At 36.4% G+C, this 19,635-nt stretch overlaps 5 protein-coding genes across 5 annotated transcripts; 4 read left to right on the top strand and 1 right to left on the bottom strand.

Annotated features, from left to right (window-relative positions):
- Window positions 1–3,134: 3,134 nt before the first annotated feature.
- On the top strand, window positions 3,135–5,108 carry LOC106394630. Its single transcript, XM_013835201.3, has 2 exons — window positions 3,135–4,094; window positions 4,694–5,108. The coding sequence occupies exons 1-2, from the start codon at window positions 3,808–3,810 to the stop codon at window positions 4,707–4,709; spliced, it is 303 nt and encodes a 100-aa protein (XP_013690655.1). The 5' UTR covers window positions 3,135–3,807; the 3' UTR covers window positions 4,710–5,108.
- Window positions 5,109–7,068: 1,960 nt separating this feature from the next.
- Window positions 7,069–10,285, bottom strand: LOC125576257. The gene is made up of 5 exons (XM_048735836.1): window positions 10,077–10,285; window positions 9,675–9,951; window positions 8,564–9,414; window positions 7,511–8,320; window positions 7,069–7,431 (listed from the first exon to the last, which is right to left on the bottom strand). The coding sequence occupies exons 2-5, from the start codon at window positions 9,949–9,951 to the stop codon at window positions 7,348–7,350; spliced, it is 2,022 nt and encodes a 673-aa protein (XP_048591793.1). The 5' UTR covers window positions 10,077–10,285; the 3' UTR covers window positions 7,069–7,347.
- A 356-nt stretch (window positions 10,286–10,641) lies between these two features.
- LOC106353754 (sucrose transport protein SUC1-like) lies at window positions 10,642–12,812 on the top strand. Its single transcript, NM_001315891.1, is given in 4 exon segments — window positions 10,642–11,242; window positions 11,361–12,019; window positions 12,111–12,174; window positions 12,592–12,812. Coding segments are annotated over 4 exon segments (1,545 nt in total).
- A 1,237-nt stretch (window positions 12,813–14,049) lies between these two features.
- LOC106357044 lies at window positions 14,050–17,650 on the top strand. The gene is made up of 2 exons (XM_048735835.1): window positions 14,050–15,142; window positions 15,238–17,650. The coding sequence occupies exon 2, from the start codon at window positions 16,979–16,981 to the stop codon at window positions 17,486–17,488; it is 510 nt and encodes a 169-aa protein (XP_048591792.1). The 5' UTR covers window positions 14,050–15,142; window positions 15,238–16,978; the 3' UTR covers window positions 17,489–17,650.
- A 292-nt stretch (window positions 17,651–17,942) lies between these two features.
- LOC106353755 (uncharacterized membrane protein At4g09580) lies at window positions 17,943–19,494 on the top strand. Its single transcript, XM_013793547.3, has 4 exons — window positions 17,943–18,249; window positions 18,509–18,779; window positions 18,860–19,030; window positions 19,121–19,494. The coding sequence occupies exons 1-4, from the start codon at window positions 17,990–17,992 to the stop codon at window positions 19,250–19,252; spliced, it is 834 nt and encodes a 277-aa protein (XP_013649001.2). The 5' UTR covers window positions 17,943–17,989; the 3' UTR covers window positions 19,253–19,494.
- Window positions 19,495–19,635: the final 141 nt, after the last annotated feature.

Below are 19,635 nucleotides of genomic sequence, written 5' to 3'. Positions count from 1 at the left end.
TATTGCGATCTATTTCTTGAGTTGTGTAGTCTAAAGTTTATAAATCATATAGTTTGTTATAGAGTTTTCTTAGCATCAATACTCTTTTTAGAGTGAGATTTGGAACTTTTAGTTCAGCAATAGTTGATAATACAGCAGCGATCGAAAATGGATGTAACCTAGTATTTTGAAGGAACCTATATGTATATGTGTGTATCATATTTTTTTTTTGAAACACATATGTGTGTATCATATACTCCAATGTTTTTAAACTTCAAGTCTGACTTTGAAAAACAATTCGACCAGCAAATTTTCCTGACGACTATTATTTTCCCTTACTGGGAATATTTTCGTTAGTTATGGCCCTCTTTTACAGTTATAATGATCTAAATTATTGATACTGGATCTCCCCGTGATTAATATGTTGACTCGTCGCATTGAATAATGTAATAAACAGTTGAGTTTCGAAGGAACTTAAGCAAAAGACACTCATTGCCTAGTCATATTCAACTACGAGTACGAGTGCATAATGATGGAGCGAACCACGATCATTTTAGTTGCTAACAAATTATAAGCTTCTTTTGGGGTCCCGATCCCCGACCCTATAATTTAGGGGGGGAACAAATGATTTGCATTTAAAAAAACTTTTGAGTTAAGTGGTTATTCAACATTTCCTTATAGTTTTTTCATGTCCATAAAACTCAAATGAATTGCATTGATCTAGTGTCCACCTTGTTTTTGCGGGAGACAATTACTAGATTTGATTTCATTTAGTGGATGCAATTTTGATTACTCATGAGTGACTCATGAATAATTAAAAATACTTTGTACCACCAATATAAGCCTATATATACATGTTTTGAACGTTGTTTTTAAGGTCGTATAACATAAGAACTGATGAAGTTTGCTAAATAATGTCGCAAGACTGACGACGTTATGCACTCAAAAATTGATGTATAACAAGTAAGATTAGCAACATATCTAACTTACATAAGAGTGGAGACTGGTACTTGGAACCTGTAAGGGTAGAAAAGACAGCGTAAGGAGTTTAACATACATGTGATCTAATTCTACAAACATAAGTGCCAAGTGCGTCTATTTGATACTAGTTCGCAGACAACTAGAATCCAAGAGTTCAACAAGTATATTCTTCGAGTATTTTTATTTGCTCTCTTCAAGTTGCCTGGCCTGTTGAAAAGTGGAAAAAAAATTATATGGATTTCTCCGTTCTAACTTCTAAGGAAAAGTCAATTATGGACTTCTCCGATCGTAATTGTGACTGCAATACAAAGTTTTAGGGCGAATTATGTGTTCAAATTTTTTTCATTCAACAGAACTTGAACTTCTCAACTTTTGATGTGAAATATTCATATGCTAAATTTTATAAATTGGGGTTACAAACAAGTTGAAGGTGAAAACTAATCAGTGACAGGCAGAGCGGATCCTAGAATATTTAAGACCAGAAGCAAAAAAAAAACAATGTGTCCGGAACTGTAACCACTGATGGTCCCCGTGACTTGAAGAAGGTGAGATGTGTGAGCGTTGCCAGTAGACTAAAGAGAATATACGAATTATGAGGCCAAAACTTATTGATAAAATAAACTGCCTCAAGCAATTGCTTCATTCACTTGATGCCTGGGCTGGCTCTGGTGACAGGATATTAAGACATGTTTACAAACCGGAAACTAAGCATTTGGTCTAATGTCTTGGGTGCCAAGGAGAACATCCCATCTTTGGGGGCTATTTTGAGTGTATCGGTTTTGGAAAGTGTTTGGCTGATTGAATCTTGTAGTGAGATTTGATCCCAAGTATGAAATTGTCTGGAATAAGAGTTGATTGATCTGAGATATGTTCGGCAATGCTTCATCTATGACTGTTATTGGAGCCAAATGTTAAGGCTTGATCCACGACACTTTGTACATTACATAAGACAAGCCTTGATGGTGGACGATCTGAATTTGAATATGTCTTGGTGATCCAAAAAGGGCCATAAGTGAAATTCGCCTTGAACAATATATGTTGCATCATGTGCCTTAAACTCCTGATTTTCAGGTCTAAAGTTGGATATATGAGGTCTACCTCGTTAAAGTAAATACTTCATCCGTTTCAAAATAATACATTGTTTTAAAATTTCATATTTTTTGATAAAACATATTAAAATTTAGTTATAAATGCTTAGCTTTTATAATTTTTTATTTTATTTTTAAACCAATAAACTTTGAAAAATGCAATTAATATTTTTGAACTTCACAATTTCTCACTATTAGCTGATAAAAATTACTTTGAAAATATAAAATATGTATCTTTTTGAAACAAATTCTATCTAGAATATGCATATTTTTGAAACGGAGGGAGTATATTTTTACGTATTTTCAATAGTTCAGTATTGTGGATATATAATAATAAGATTAATATGTTTTTTTTGGTCAAAACAGTCATTTATTTGTTTCCAAACAAAACCATATATTGTATTTTAAGATTCTTTAGTATCTTGGTTTGGTCAATGTTTATATTTATAAATAAACCATATATTGTATTTAAGATTTTTGGTTAAATATTAAACTGGTTTGTAATTCAGAATTAATTTAAATTTCGGCTTTGACCAAGAAAACTTCTTTAACTAAATATTTAGTCAAACAGTTGACTTCATTGTTAAGAAAAAACTTAACTACATTGTTCTATTTTCAGACAATTTAACACTACACTGTTCAAAATACTGCATATACAGCATGAACGCAACTTTAGTCAAATGAAATTATTGATACTGAATCATGTCCAAGTCACTTGTAGGTAAAAACAATGAACTCCCATCAAAAAGAAAAATTATCTAATAAGTGACCCCGTGGCTCCACCTTACCATACGCTCACCATAATTGTAATTTCCTACTCTTGTCTTATCCAAAAAATTATCATCTCCAAATTTAATTTAATTAAAAATAATAAGGGAATTTGTGGTGGATATATACAACATGAAAAGTATTTAGGAGAATGGAAATCGTCCTGTTTAATTAATTAATATGGCGAGAATACCCCTATCACTCTATATGCTTCCCAATATGTAGACATCTGACAGCATAAGATCTTACGTATCCAAACATTCCTCTCCCATTTTATTTTTGAGTATTTGCGCTGTACACATAAGCTTTATATGGTAATTAGGTGTATACACAATTTATGTTCCCAACGCATATGTCGGCCGATTCAATTACCCTTTTATCCTTGTTCCCTTTTGAAACTGAACAACCGGTTACCTGTTTGAGATGTTACAGACATATATTGATTTAATTTTTCCTTTTCGAAACTTTCTCATTAGCTTAAGAAATTGCGAATCTCAAAATTCTTTCGAATCCCCCGTCTCATATTCAGCTTTCATCCACATTTACGAGAACCAATTCCAAACTCAAATCTTTCAATTACATATATTCATCTCTTTATTCTCAAGGATCAGCCAATTCACTCTATATGTATCTCTGGTTCATCCATTTTTTCTCCAGAAGAATAAAAATCAATTTTTTTTTTAGCTTTTATGATTCCATACTCTTATCTCTCTCCCTCCATCTCCGCCGATTCCATCTCTTAACTTTCCCCTTTCCCTGTAAAAGAAAGAGCCTTTCTGCTCCTCCTTCAATTCCACCATAAAACCATGGAAGCAAGCTCCATCCTTTAACTTCGTAATGTCAAAATCTCATCTTTTTTTCCTCTGTTTCCTCCTCTCCTCACTAAACTTCGCAGCTTCTCCAACCAGCGTCGACGCGGAACTATGCAAGCCCTCAAATCGAGCCTAAACCTCAGTAAAGACGTAGACTGGTCCAAACCCAAACCTTGTAAATGGCCAACCGTTCAATGCGAGACAAGCAACAGAGTCACGAGAATCCAACTCAAAACCAAAGGAATCTGAGGAACCCTCCCTCCGAAACTCCAAACCCTCACGGAGCTAATTGTCCTGGAGCTTTTCCAGAACCGAATCTCCGGTCCGAACCCCGATCTCTCCGGTTTAACCCGGTTACAGACCCTGAACCTCCACGACAACCTCTTCGACTTTGTCCACAAGAAGCTTACCTCGAGAACAACCCTTTCTCTCCCTGGGAGATGACCATGGACAAGCAGAAGACCGGGTTAGCCATCCACATTTGCCACAAGTCTAGCTAATTTTCTATTTTTTTAACTTATGTACGTATATAGCAACATACACTTGGTAAATACCTTGCTACCATTCAATTTTATCTGTCATCTACAATGTCTAGACAGACAATGACTCTGCTTGTATTGCTAATCGTTTGTTTGTACTATCAGATAAGCTTGCATCTGAATCGTATGTCAACTGGACTTAGTCTGTCAAATAGATGTATAGCCTGCCTCTTCTTTTGTTTGCTTGCTAATTGTTTTATTATCCTCTATGTTTCTATTTTACAGTGTCGTAAATGTTGGTTCTCTTAGTCTTGTTTTATTATCCTCTGTTTGATGGCAGGTACTTTTCTACAAGTTATGATTTTCTATCTACTAGTTATGAACGTATAGAAACTTTGCTTCCTCAGTTGTGCTTCAGTTGTTCTGATATATGAAAATTCTTGTTATTTTGAGAGATAGAGAAAGATCTGAACCAAAGTGAGTTTCTGACAGATTATATAATTTGTGGTTTCTTGTGGTTCTTTTATGTGAATATAAGTCTTTATGTTGGTCAGTATCTCAAAGCTTCTACTATGTTCTTTTACAGGCCAGGCCTGAAGTAATGGGGGAAAAAGGCAAAAAGGCAACGTTCATTTCAGGAACAGAGGCTGCAAAGAAGTGTTTGATTGTTTTCAATTTTCAATAGTTTTAGGAGTTTTCTATTGTTTTTACCACCATCGTCACCACCATTGTCGTCCGACACCACGACCACAACAGTTCGACCTCTCTGCCTCTCTCTCAATCTGTTTTGAACTCATTTTGTCGTGAGCAGAGTTGGTGGTCGTGAGCAGAGGATCAGTTCCTTGCCTCTCCTTGGGGTTGATCAATTCTAGATATAACCAGATACTTATAACTCTGGTTGCTACTTTTTGTTTTCTTAACCTGTTGTTTTTTTTATCGATTTCTGCATCTATGTAAACGGATCACAACTTTATCAATATACATGCTAACTTTAATTTTAATAGCTACTTTATCAATATACATGCTAACTTTAGTTTTAACACGTAAAAGTAGCATTTAACCAGACAATTAACTTGCAGTTTCACCTTAATTTTGGTTGCTACGTCGTCATCTATCATGTTTCCTATATATTGGAGACAAAAATTATTCAACCAAACAATTAGCGTGCGGTTCGTTATAAGTATTCAAGTAACACCTTAATCCCTTCTTAATATGTAAGATTTAAGATTTGGCTAAATTCGTTCTTAATATGTCAGACTAGCATTGAAACAGAATTGTGAGTTTTATTATTTAACCTGTTTTTCGCTTTAAAACAAATCTTCTACGCTCTAAATTAATATGTTTAGCGTATATTACATCATAAAACATGCTAAAATCCTAAATCAAATTCCACAACTATCTTTAGCAACATAAATTTTGTTTTAACCCAACCCGTGATTTTGTTAACTAGCTAAATACAAACCACCAAACTATTTCTAAGGTCAATCTAAAATGTCGCTAAATTTCCTTGAATACCATTTTCGGGTATAAAGGGTTATAGTATAGAGTTTGAAAGCTTTATTTGAATAAGTTACAATGGTCTGGTGGTTTAGCTTGTTACTCTCAAGCTCGTTTCCCAGGTTCGAGTGGCACTATACACTGATTTTTTTTTTCTTTTAATGAGTGGCATAAATGTAAATAGTTTATCTTCTTCCCCAAATTTTTTTTTAGGGTTTTCGACAGCTTAAGCTGTTTTCATGGCCGCCAGTTTCTGTTTTCTCTTATATCATCAAATTTTTATGCGATTTCGTATTATTTATGTTCCAATTACATAAATCTATCACTAAACACACGATTTTGATCATTCAAAACTTAGAAAAAATAAAAACAAATTGTTGGCTCCGATTTTCTTGCCGATTATGGTGAAATAGCCACGACACACCACCGCCAAGCGTCTCGCCGGCGCATAATCGTCCTCTTTTTGTTTGGTTTAGCTGTTCCAGCGAGCGTGGAGAGTGGCTCGTACTCACGATACTCGGCTCGAGCGAGGGCATATGGGTCTTATGACCTCAAATCAATTTGACCTCATTGTCGAACATGTCATATTCCCTCGATTACATTTATATTTCTTTTAACTTCTAACCTATTATCACCGGTCGTAATGTCGATCTCTCTCTTATTGACAGAAGGACAATTTTGTCATTTCGGCTCTGCTAGATCATTTTGAAGGCCCACAATTTTTGTGTTATAGGTATTTTCTTAATTAGTTACTTCTTCTAGGATATTGACCCAATTCACTCTTTATTTTTTTCTTTTCTTAAATGTTTTTTAATTTCTCAAATTCTTTTCATTTGAAGATACAGTTATGTTTTCATCTTTCTATCTTTGTCTTAACACTAGTCTCGAAACAAGTATAAATTAGTATTTCCAGAACTATATCGATCCCGCCGATAAGAATGATTCTTAAGCTCTTCTCAGAAGATTCATCTTTGAAAATTGGCATAATCGGTGTTGCAATTACAAAGCAACTATATATGGTAACCAAGACCGTTTAGACTCAGATTTGTAATCAGACTTTGGGGATTTTGTTAGTTCATATTTAAATCTCAGATTGAGACCTTTCTTTGGTGATGATCGAGATTCTAGGTCAAAGTTGAAACTTTTTCAATCGATGGTTCTTTACAAAGTATATTGATCTCCTGTGAATGTTCTTCTTAACACGCCTTGATATAAATCATTTACAAAAAGATATTGCAAGCATTTACAATAACTGAATTAATTTTGTATTATCCGGTTAAGACTTTGCCTACATATTATTTTGTCTCTTATATTAACTCAACGTGAATCCAATATGCATTATCCGGTTATCTTAAACATTTAAATTACAGTTAGAAAAATCATTTTAAAGCAATTGCAGTCATATTACCGGTTATATATATTATCCGCCTGGTTATTCTATGCATTCATAAGTATTACTGCAAGTATAGTAACACCAAACTAAACACGAATTATCAAAAATAATGTTTATACAAGATATGCTCAGGCTCACTCAACATCAATTTAATAGAAAAAGGATTTCATTATTTATTCATACTCGGTCTTATAATACATATCTTCCTCAAACCACAAACCACAACTGGTACATTAAACTAAATTATCACACATCATAACTAGTTTTTATTTTTGCTGCCCAGTAACAGCTGCCACCTTTTTTTCTTACACCTTCATCAACCGACACATCCCTTTCATATGCTAATCTTTTTAGATAGCCATTTTACATGTTGCGCGATTGTGGCCACATCCTTTGCAGCGGCTGCACATTGTCCTCTTCCGTGGTGTCTTCATCTTTGAAGCAAAAAATTAAAAGAAAAGTTATTATATATTAAGAAATTATCAAGGTGTTTTGTAATGAATTATCACTTACCCTTATCTCACCCCTTGAGAAGTACCGATTCTTTCTTGGCCTACCTGGAGGACGTCTACTTGATGGTGGAACCATGTTCATGCTTGACATGTCTGCAACATGTTCGGATATATACTCTCCGGCTGTTACTGGTGCAATACTGTTCTCATAAGCAGCAACCATACTTGCTACACTGTACTCAACAGCCACCAAAGAATCAACCCGCACGTTGTTACGGACTGCAGCAGCGACTGCATGTGAGCAAGGAATTTTTAACATTTGAAATATGAAGCAACTACAAATTTTCTTGGCAAGATCAACATGGTAGGAGCCCCCTGATTTGTCACGTACATCGTACTCTGATGCATTGATCAGGTTCACAACATAACTTCCACTACTTTCAAAGTTCACAGATAGTATCTCCAAAACTCGTGGTGTCAAACTCTCCCGACCACTCGTTCCCTCAGCCCGCCTAGTTGCAAACCAGCTCATTAGTTTTGCCCTTATGTACTCCACAAGTTTCATAATTGGATATTCCCTCGCCTCTCGCAGCACTGAATTCAAGGTTTCTGCCACATTACTAGTCATAATATTGTAGCGATTTCCTTGAAAATGAGACCTTGTCCAATGTTCAAATCCAATTCCTATAAGATATTCTGCACATGATGCATTTATCCTTTTAATCTCATTGAACACTGAGTAGAACTCTGAAACTTTGAACGCCCTTGCTGCTTTACCCACCAAGTATCCTAGATGTTTATCCTTGAAATTTGTTCGTATATTCCTCTTCAAATGCAAGATGCAAGCACAATGTCTAGCATTTGGAAACACCTGCAACATTATTACATTATGAAAAGTGTGACATTAGTTAATAAAAAATATATCTAGATTTTTAAATAATTATCGGTGTTATATATTATGAAAACCGTGAGCTAACAAAAATATCTGGTTTCTCAATTTAATAGACGGATTTAGATACGTATAATGGTTTTGTTCTAAATTATCGGTTACTTGTACAATAAGAACTATATGGTACTTTTAAGTTAAAAAAAAAATTATTAGAATAAATGATACCTTGGCCAACCCATAGTAGATAGATGCATGTCGGTCCGACACAAAAACAGTTTCTTCGCTATTTGGTACAATTGCCTTCAGCTTTTTGAAAAACCATTCCCATGCCTTATCATTCTCTCCGTCCACAATGCCAATAGCCAGTGGGAACACCCGAAAATTCCCATCCTGTGCAGAGGCTGTCAACAAGCTACCAGCATATTTTCCTCTCAAATGTGTGCCGTCAATGACAACTACTTTCCGCATGTACTGATACCCCTTGATGGAAGCCCCCATTGCCAGGAACATGTATTTGAATTGGTTTCCCAATTTCTCATTGTGATCTGTATGAATTTCAGCAATAGTACCAGGGTTAGCGCTCACCAACTTGTTAAGATAGTCAGGTAAAAGATTGTAAGAAGCCCCTGCTCCTTTCGCGTAGTCAAGTGCCACTTCTCTTGCTCGCCAAGCTTTCCAATAAGAGATATGAACATCATGGTCTCCTCGCATAACCTGGATTATTTCATTCGGTCGCGGGCCTCCTCCGGGTCCAGCATATCTAGTTCTCATCATCTCACCAATAACTGCATGTGTTGCTTGTCTTTGGTAGCCAGAACGATCATCTACCGAACAAGTGTGCACAAGCTCTCCCGTTCGTATTTCAAATAAATCTGAGTTCTTAAGACGCGCAGCATACACTCTCCACCTGCATGTCGTACTAATGCAATTGAGAACCATCCCACCAGGTGCAGACTTGCTAGTTCGAAACCGGAACTTATTGTTGATTGCATGCAAGGCCATATGTTGCTTAAAAGCCACGCGGTCTTTAAAGATCATTCCCATGTACAAATCATTCGCTTTATTCGATATATCTCCTACATTTTTACCAATTTTAGATGATTAGAAAAAAGAGATTGTGTGAAATTAAACGCATAAGCCGTAATATGTTCGATAATATAAAAAGTGGGTAAACAATATTAGACATATTCAGAAACCGGTTGAAAAATATTGTCAACTACTAAAACATCTCCGGACTCTAAATAACATAAAAATATGTTAATGATCCTTATTTAATATTAGATATATAGAAAAATAACCAGTTAATGATTATATATCCACAAACATAATTGCTTACCCAGAATATCGGTTTCCTCAATAATGTCTATATTGTCATCTTCATTAGGAGGTCGCTCAACTTCATCAGTACCAACATCGTCCACAAAATTAATAGGAAAATCAGATCTGCAAATGGATTGATGCATAGCAACTCCTTGTGGATCTGATGTCACATACAAAGTGAGTTCGGGGTTCCTCACACTCATCATCTTTTCCACATCTGGTGTGGATATGATGTTGTGTGGTGGTGTTTTGTGACCGTCGATCTCCATCAGCCATTGTGGTAGTTGACTCATCTGCAAAGAAAATAAAAAGAATTTAGAATTAATAAAGCTATAATAACATAAACGTTTGTTCTATGTAAAGTGCAACGCAAGAATGAGTTATGATATCATTAATGGCGACTGATACACTTTCTTACCTGTCTTTATGTTTCAGAAATCCAAACCAACACTTTTTGTTCTTCGGTGTGAAAGTGATGATGAAAAGTATATGCAAGTTCTCTAAATTTATAGAACTTTTTCTCTGCAATAAACTTATCTCTGCAAAAAACCAGAGATGCTTACACATGTATCTGTATACCACAAAATCTACATGATATCTCAAACATTTAATGTTCGCTGGCATACCTAGCTATAGCTATAATCACTTCTGACACCTATACCCTATATATTTCTTTTTTTCTTTTTTTGTTTAATTAATTTTACAGATTTGAAGGTTACGTTTGTCATTTTTCACCATTGTCTACATCTATTTACCTAATTAATTGCCGATTTTTCTATTCTCCTAATTTCCATTCATATTTTATATATTAAGCTAATTAAGCCAAATAATAATCACTCCTCCCGTTTCACTATAAATACAGCACCATTCTCTCATATCTCTTACATCACAAGAAAGTACAATCTTCAGTATATTAAAAACAGAGAGAAAGGAAAAAAAAAAAGAAATACAACTTTTTAAAAACATTCTTGGTTTTTTAGAGAATGGGAGCTTTTGAAACAGAAAAAACCGCAAAAGATGCGGCGGTTGTAGAGACACAGCCACCTTCGGAAGACTTCGACCAGCCATCTCCCCTCCGCAAAATCATCTCCGTCGCTTCCATCGCCGCCGGTTTACAGTTCGGGTGGGCCCTACAGCTCTCTCTCCTGACTCCTTACGTTCAGCTTCTCGGTATCCCTCACAAATGGTCCTCTCTCATCTGGCTCTGCGGTCCCGTCTCCGGCATGATTGTTCAACCAATCGTCGGTTACCACAGTGACAGATGCACCTCAAGATTCGGTCGCCGTCGTCCCTTCATCGCCGCCGGAGCCGCCCTGGTCGCCGTCGCCGTGTTTTTGATCGGATACGCCGCGGATATCGGCCACAAAATGGGAGACAAACTCGAGCAGAAATCCCCGAGGGTCCGAGCCATCGGGATCTTCGCCTTCGGGTTTTGGATCCTCGACGTCGCTAACAACACCCTCCAAGGACCTTGCCGTGCTTTCCTCGCCGACCTATCCGCCGGAGACGCTAAAAGAACGCGAGTCGCAAACGGGTTTTTCTCCTTCTTTATGGCGGTTGGAAACGTTTTGGGATACGCCGCAGGTTTGTTTTTTAAATGAATATTAATTTTACTCATTTCAAAAAAAAATTTACAATGAATGAATGCATCTCGTATGAAAGTATAATTTGGAAATATAATACTAAAATTCTTACGTGGCAGGTTCTTACACTAACCTCCACAAGATGTTCCCGTTCGCAATGACCAAAGCTTGCGATATCTACTGCGCGAATCTCAAGTCGTGTTTCTTCTTGTCCATCACACTCCTCATTATCGTCACCGTCTCGTCTCTCTGGTACGTTAAAGACAAACAATGGTCTCCGGCGGTAAACTCCGGCGACGAGAAGACATCGAGTGTTCCGTTCTTTGGAGAAATCCTTGGAGCTTTTAAAGTCATGCAACGTCCCATGTGGATGCTACTTATTGTCACGGCCCTAAACTGGATCGCATGGTTCCCGTTTCTTTTGTTTGATACTGACTGGATGGGTCGTGAAGTGTACGGTGGAGATTCAGTAGGAGACGATAGAATGTTGAAACTATACAACAGAGGAGTACACGCTGGTGCATTGGGATTGATGCTTCAATCGATAGTTCTTTTGTTTATGTCACTTGGTGTTGAGTGGATTGGTCGGAAAGTGGGAGGAGCTAAACGGCTTTGGGGGATTGTCAACTTTATCCTTGCCATAGGCTTGGCCATGACGGTTCTAATTTCGAAACAGGCGGAGGGTCACCGGAAAACTGCCGGTGATTTTGCCGGACCGTCGTCTGGAGTGAGAGCTGGAGCGTTGAGTCTCTTTGCTGTTCTTGGTATTCCATTAGCTGTGAGTATTTTCATTCTTTGTCTTCATATGAGTTTTATTACATTTTTATATTTTTAGCTAAATGTATTAAACTAAATTATTTTTTTGGCAGATTACTTTCAGTATTCCATTTGCACTAGCCTCCATATTTTCAAATAGCTCCGGCGCCGGCCAAGGTAACTTTTGTTGTAATTTAATTTACTTATAAAATCTATTATCTTCTCCTGTTAATTTAGAAATCTTATCGTCTGACAATTTGGGACCAATCAAATTACCATGTAATAAATTCAAACGTTTGATTTGAATATATTAATGAGTGAGAGATATTTGTTTCCAGTTAAATTATCAATAAGAGTTAACTTTTTCTATTTTTGTCAAGAAAGAAAGGATTAAATCTTTCCTTTGTTACTTTTTCAAAAACTCATGTGGACAATATCGATAAGTTTATCCATAGCATTTGTTGGGTGAGATTTTTTTACTAATTCGTATGTTTCATTTCATCCAGTATTATCATAAATAAAAATAGTTTCCCATTATAACATAATTTTAAATTTGACTTTTAAAGTGTGTGTTTCTTTTTGTTTTGTTTACAGGACTTTCGATAGGAGTTTTAAATTTGGCAATTGTGATACCACAAATGATAGTATCACTTGGAGGAGGATATTTTGACACCCTCTTCGGTGGTGGAAACCTACCGGTATTTGTGGTCGGAGCAATCGCAGCGGCCATTAGTGGAGTATTAGCGTTAACCGTTTTACCTTCACCGCCACCAGATGCACCTGCCTTGAAGTCGGGAGCCATGGGCTTCCATTAGTGTACTCTATGTTTAATTTTCTTGTGAAACTCATCAAATACAGTACTGTTGTGCAAATATGCAAACCTTTATAACCAAAAAGAATGTTTAAAGTGATAAATCTAATAACCTTGGGTTATCTATCTCACCCTTTCTTTTAGTTTTTATTGTTTTTGTTACCGATTATCTATTTGAAATATATTTTTTTTTGCCGTCAAAAACTATTGTGCCTGTGACTTTGATAAAAGAAAGATTCAACTTCTGAAATAATTTCCAAATTAAAAGTGAATCTTTCTGACAATCGTATAATACATGAAAAAGAGTTGACTACTTGGACTATTTTGCATGATGTAGGTAATTGGTTATCAAAAATATTATTAGTACTCTTCTCATTGAAAAGACGTCAAATACACTGAAATATGCAATAGTATTAAATAATAAACCTTAAATATTCTTATGAACAAACTAGGCAACATGACATGTTTTGTCTATTTCATGTTCACCTAACATTGACAATACCACAACAGATACAAAAGAAAAATATTGCTGGCACTCAAGCGTATGCGTGTACATCATATTCTACACAAGTTAGTAGTTGTATATATTCTTCAAGTGCATTATATATAGCTCATAGATACAACCACATCTATACAGTTTACATACCCAAAAAAAAAAAGTAAAGCCAAATGTTGAAAATTAAATTTACATATACTTGTCATTTTCCCCTCGGACTATTATGTCTGGACCCAAACAAATTTATGGATATATCTGAATAGCAAGAGCGGGAGCCCAGGAAATGCATGTAATTCTGTTAACCTGAAATACCAAATACCGAGCCAGGCCTTTAAGACCTTGCTCAATATGTGTCTAACATTAGCTTTAAGTTTGGAAAATGATGTGCTGCTTAAACAATTTCAAAATTAGAGTACTAACTTTTTGAAAAGTTATAAGCTTTGTAATTCACGACATTTAATCGCTAACTCATCAAAAACGGCGAATTTTTTTCTGCTAAGAGCGTTTATGTAGCATTCAGACATTTTGCCAGAGTAAATCACATAAACTTGACATCAAACCAAATTACAGCAAATGAAGTTAATACCAAACCATACTCTTTTTTTTTTTAGTTTTGCTATTTGTGTGCGTGTGTTGTGGACTGCAATTTATCCGATGTAGACCGAACCTTTGTTACAAGCTTATACATAATGCTATATAAAGAAGAAAAAGCTTATATATTTAGGTATAGTATTAAAATAGAATAAATCAAAATTGTAAATATTTTGTTTCTAACTAAGAGAAAAAAGAATGGCGGCGCCGGAAATATGCTCTTATCTTTACGAGCCTCTTTGGTGGATCTGCATGACAACAAGCGAGCCCTTTACTCTTTTGTTTTCTGCTACTTCCAGTGTTACTTGGTGAGATTGTCAATTTCGCTGCTTATGCATTTGCACCGGCTATACTTGTTAGGCGCACTCAGTATCATTATCAGGCAAGATAATCTACTCATGTCTCACTCTTCACCTGTTTTGCTGTTTCTTATACATTTTTTTTTTGCGTTGGATCACAGTGCTGTCTTAGCTCATATATTAAGGGAGAAACTACACATCTTTGGAGTTGTTGTCTGTGCGTTATGTGTTGTGGGTTCCACCACAATCGTCCTACATGCCCCTCAAGAACAAGAAATTGATTCTGTGCTTGAAGTTTGGAATCTTGCAACAGAACCAGGTTCATTGTTTGAATGAGACTCTGATGCTCTATTGTATGGGTGATCGTAACATGAACCATCTCATGATTTTTAATTTTTTATAGCTCTAGTTTGTTGCAGCATTCATGTGTTATGCGAGCCTGATCAATGGTGCTGCTGTGTTTAATATCATCCGTTTTTCTCCCCAATATGGCCAGACATGTAATGGCTTATATCGGTATTTGTTCGCTTGAGGGATCATTATCTGTATGTAGTTTTGGATGTTTCAAGTCTGTAAATCCTTTTTTTCTTAAGAAAACAAAATCAAGATCAACATTTTCAAACATGCAGGCAGGTAATGAGTGTAAAAGCACTTGGAATAACACTAAAGCTGACATTTTCAGGAACGAATCAGTTATTTTATCCTCAAACTTAGGTATTCACATTGGTCATACTTACCGGTGTGACAAACCAGTTGAACTACTTAAACAAGTGTTACTTAAATGAGATAGTCGTTTTGTAGTAAGATGTTTTCTTGATAACTAAACCAATTGCGGTTTCTGCTTTGCGTTTGCAGGCTCTTGATACATTCAATACATCTATGGTGTCATATATATACTATGTAATGTTCACATCACTAACTATATTGGCCAGTGTTATCATGTTTAAGGTATCCGTCCGCCTCAAATTGTACATATCTCGTTGTATGTAGATTGTTGCTTTGGTACATGAATCAAATCACTGCCTTTTGTGGGTTTTAAACAGGACTGGGATCGGCAAAATGGTATTCAAATTGTCTCACGTGGTTTTTGTTAAAATACTTTCAGGCACTTTTCTTCTCCATATAACAAAGGACATGGTCGAGGGTGCGCTACTTTATTTCATTTACGGCTATTAGGAACGATGATATACATAATGAATATAGATGTAACACTACTAGCTAGAATTGTAGGAACATAACTATTCATGATCGCCATATCTTGTGTACATATAATCTTAATACCAAGTGTCTGTATCCATATGCGGTTTCTGAGAGTTTGCAACCGATTGTTATGGCTATGTTATTGTAGGTTCACCGGTAAATTACCATTAATTGCGTATAAGCAAGCATACCGATAAGGATGGATTTGAATCAGAAGACATTCCACTTAAGACGTCAAGAGTCTCTGCGGTCACCATAAAAGCGTTATTAACTTGTTTTCTAGCCTACTCTAACAACTGCAAGCCACAAAGCCTCAACTTTTTGCCCCTTGTCTCAATCTACCAACAACATGGACCAAGGTTCTTCTGTCCTAACAAATGCAGATTGGTTCAAGAATATCGAGAAAAGTAAAAAGGAGCAAAGAGGACGAGATCTCAGTCCAGATCATGTTCTTCTAGGTAAGTATGTTGTAAGCTCATCAAACGTAGGGCATCCCACGCATAAACCCTTTTGTGACCTCTTAAGATTGTATAAACAATTCTCGGTTTTGCCTAAACTGGTTTTCTTACAAGCATATACTGAAAGTTTTCAATTCAAGATTTGCATCTCTTATGTTTGATTTTATTTAGTCTTCTACAGTATTTTTTCCTTGGTTGGTGAATACCATTTGAAAAAAAGAAGATAGAGACTCTGATAGTTATAAAGCACATGTTTAGTCAATTGTTGAAGAAAGACTAACTTGGTGAGGTGGAGTTATAACGTTGTTGATAATAGATAGAGCCAACGTTTTATAGTCATCTATTCCTCAATCCTCAATCAATCACTCCGCTGGTTGATGAGATGTCAAATTGAAACTGCGTTAAGTCACTCTCGTAACTCTTTTTATACGTTTCATAACTTAGAGAGTTAATCATCACTTTAAGCTGTAACTGGTAAATTAGAAAAAGGAATAAATGGAATAGAGAAAAATTGACTAAGATGAATGGAACTTAGATTGTTATGAAATGTGAAAATGTGAACATAGTGCAATTAATTAGATCAGAAATACTGGATTTCGAGCCCTATAAAAATGGTGTCAAATTAATAAAGAAAAAAAATATATTAAACAGTTTAAAATGGTGAAAATAAAACCGTTAGATGTAAGACGTGGATTTTCATTAAACAGCTCAAAATGGTGATAATAAAATTGTTAGATGTGAATCTTCATAAGAAATCTAATTGTCAGTTGTAAAGGGGTTTATATAATATTTTTTTATAATTTGTAATTAGATGATAAATCAGTGTACAAAAAAACTTTCAAGTTTTCACATTTATGTATATGTAATCCGATTTGGAATGACTACTGGGAATTGATGACTATACATATACACTACCTAAACTGGAAAATACAGTTGCCTATGGAGAGTTAAAATCGTTTAAACTGGAAACTTACCGTTGACTTGTTGTAGCACTTGAACTACAAAAACAAAAACAAAAAAAAGACAAAAAAAAACAGAGCAACGAATCCAACATCACCAACAAACACACAAACTGTGTGTCTTCTTGTCTTGTTCCTCTCTTCTGCCCTTTTCTTGATCCTAGAGAATGGCTCTGAACAGTGAGTCTTCGGAAGAATTTAGTTTTCCATTGCTTGCTTCCCAAGATTCTTCCCAAACTTCCGGCTCCGATTCACCTCCATTGTGGAAACACTCGCCGGAGAAAACCCGCCGGAGATATGACGACGGGAGATTAATCATTGGAAGATACGATGATGACGGTCAGAGGAAGAGCTTCTCTTGTGTGGAAACGAGAAGTCTTTGGAACGTTAATGCAGAGGAGAAAATGGATATGTTGTGGGAAGAACTCAACGAAGAACCGCCGCCGCCGCCGCCGAGAAGCCAGAGTCTTAGGATCGATCTCGGCGGAGATAAGAGATCGTCTTTGTTTCCCGACGAGAGTTCCGCCGTGGGGTGCGGTATGAAGTTAACGAAGAAGAGACCGTCAACAAAGATGAAGATGAGTACGAACGTGATGGTGTTGATGAGGGTATTGAAGAAAATTCTTGTTATTCGGAGTTCGTCTCAGAGATCACCGGCGAAAACTCATCCACGGTGATCTCACCGTGATAACTTTAGATTGAGGGGTTTTTATGTAGAATTCATAAATTACGGGGCTTTTGTTTAGAAAAAAAAAATAATAGCCTGAAAAAAAAATTACATTTGTAGTTTGATTGGTTCGCAACAAATAATTTTCGAGGCCTGAATTTTAAGAACATATATGGATTTGGGAGTTTTTTCAATGTTAGTCTTGTTTCTTCTGCTACTTGGGAGGGGGTTGATCTGAGTAAGTATGAATTTGTTTGGTGAAAAATGGAAGAAGGTTAGAATAGGAGAGTGAAATGGTTATTTATCATTTTACCCCCTTACCCTCTTACAGATCCAGAGGTTTAGATCTTGGACTAGTCAGGACCCTCTGAATCATAGAGAAGGTCTCAAGATCATTCGTCTACGTTAACCTGAAGAACCAAAAAAAAAAAAAAGCTGATTGATTTCTTTCTAAATCTGAATCCACAAAATCGAATCGTTGCAATGGATTAAGCCCGCGGTTAAACTTCCGATGTTGCATTCGGTGATGGCTCCGACACGGAACCTAATCAGAGACGAAGAGCTCGGAGCGATCTCAGACGACGACGATTCGCCATCTGGAAAACGATCTAAGCTCGATCGGTTCCCTCTCAGCCGATGGGAACTCGCGGTCTCTCTCGGCGTCTTCCTCGTCTTCTCCTCTGGTCTCTTCTGCATCTACATCACCATGCCTGCTGCTGAATTCGGCAAGCTCAAGCTCCCAAGAAGCATCTCTGATCTCCGCTCGCTCAAGTAAACTGATAAAGACTCAAACTTTGTTAATATGATAATCAATATTTTGATCAATTCTGAGCTTCTTGATAGTGTCAATGTCAAAACTTGAGAAGGGTATTGATAAAGTTTTAATCTTGTTTTGGTTTCAGAAGTGGTAAAGACTCAGACTTTGTTATAGGATAATCGATGTTTTGATTAATGTTGAGGTTCTTGATAGTGTCAATGTCAAGACTTGATTAAGGGTATCTTGAAAGTTGTAATCTTGTTTTGGTTTCAGAGACAATCTAGCAAACTACGCGAATGAGTACCCGGCGCAGTTCGTTTTAGGGTACTGTGCCACCTACATTTTCATGCAGACGTTCATGATTCCAGGGACTATCTTCATGTCGCTTCTAGCTGGAGCTCTCTTCGGGGTTATCAAAGGTGTTATCTTGGTTGTTTTCAACGCAACAGCTGGAGCTACTTGTTGTTTCTTTCTCTCTAAGTTGATCGGCAGGCCGTTGATCACTTGGCTATGGCCTGACAAATTAAGATTCTTTCAGGCTGAGGTAGAACTCTTCTTTTGCTTAATCAATAAAGAATTTTTCATTTGGTGGGTGGTTTTGATGATTGCTTGTGTGTTTGTCAGATTGGTAAGCGTAGAGATAAGCTTCTGAACTATATGTTGTTTCTGAGGATAACACCAACACTGCCAAATCTGTTCATCAATTTGGCGTCTCCGATAGTTGATGTACCTTTTCATGTCTTCTTTTTGGCGACATTGGTCGGTCTCATTCCCGCAGCTTATATAACCGTCAGGGTAAAGCTCTTTTGCTCCTTCTCCAACTCTCCTTAGCTCTCCTGTTGTTGTATCTAAGTAGAGCTTCAATATTTGGTGTTTGTATTGCAGGCTGGCCTTGCTATTGGAGATCTCAAATCGGTGAAGGATCTGTATGATTTCAAGACGTTGTCAGTGCTTTTCCTCATCGGTTTTATCTCCATACTTCCAACAATACTGAAAAGAAAGAAGATATATGAGTAAACCAAGGAGTAGTATATTTACAATACACAGGGTGGCTTAACTTTTGGATGCCATAAAAGCCTGACAGAGTCAAGAGTACATTTCTTAACTGAATACAGAACACAACAATGTTGATTCGCTTATAGTTATTTTTTGGTGAGTATAATTAAGAGAGTACAGAATCAATACATTTTTGTTGCCCATTTCACAAGATATCTTGCTGATACAGATTTGATTTTTGATTATTATCAGTTCTTGCTATATCTTTTATGAAACATGAACTAGATAGAAAATAAAACTTATCTTAGAACAATTATTGAATCAACTGGATGCTCAACAACTCACGACATTATTTTAGTTAGATACTAGTTCCCAAAGCCAGAGCAGTATAACAAGAAGCTACT

This window comes from Brassica napus, chromosome A7 (assembly GCF_020379485.1).
Source record: "Brassica napus cultivar Da-Ae chromosome A7, Da-Ae, whole genome shotgun sequence".
Taxonomy (NCBI): Eukaryota; Viridiplantae; Streptophyta; class Magnoliopsida; order Brassicales; family Brassicaceae; genus Brassica; species Brassica napus.
Note: the sequence above shows the minus strand (reverse complement) of the source record. Positions and strands in the feature narration are given on the sequence as shown.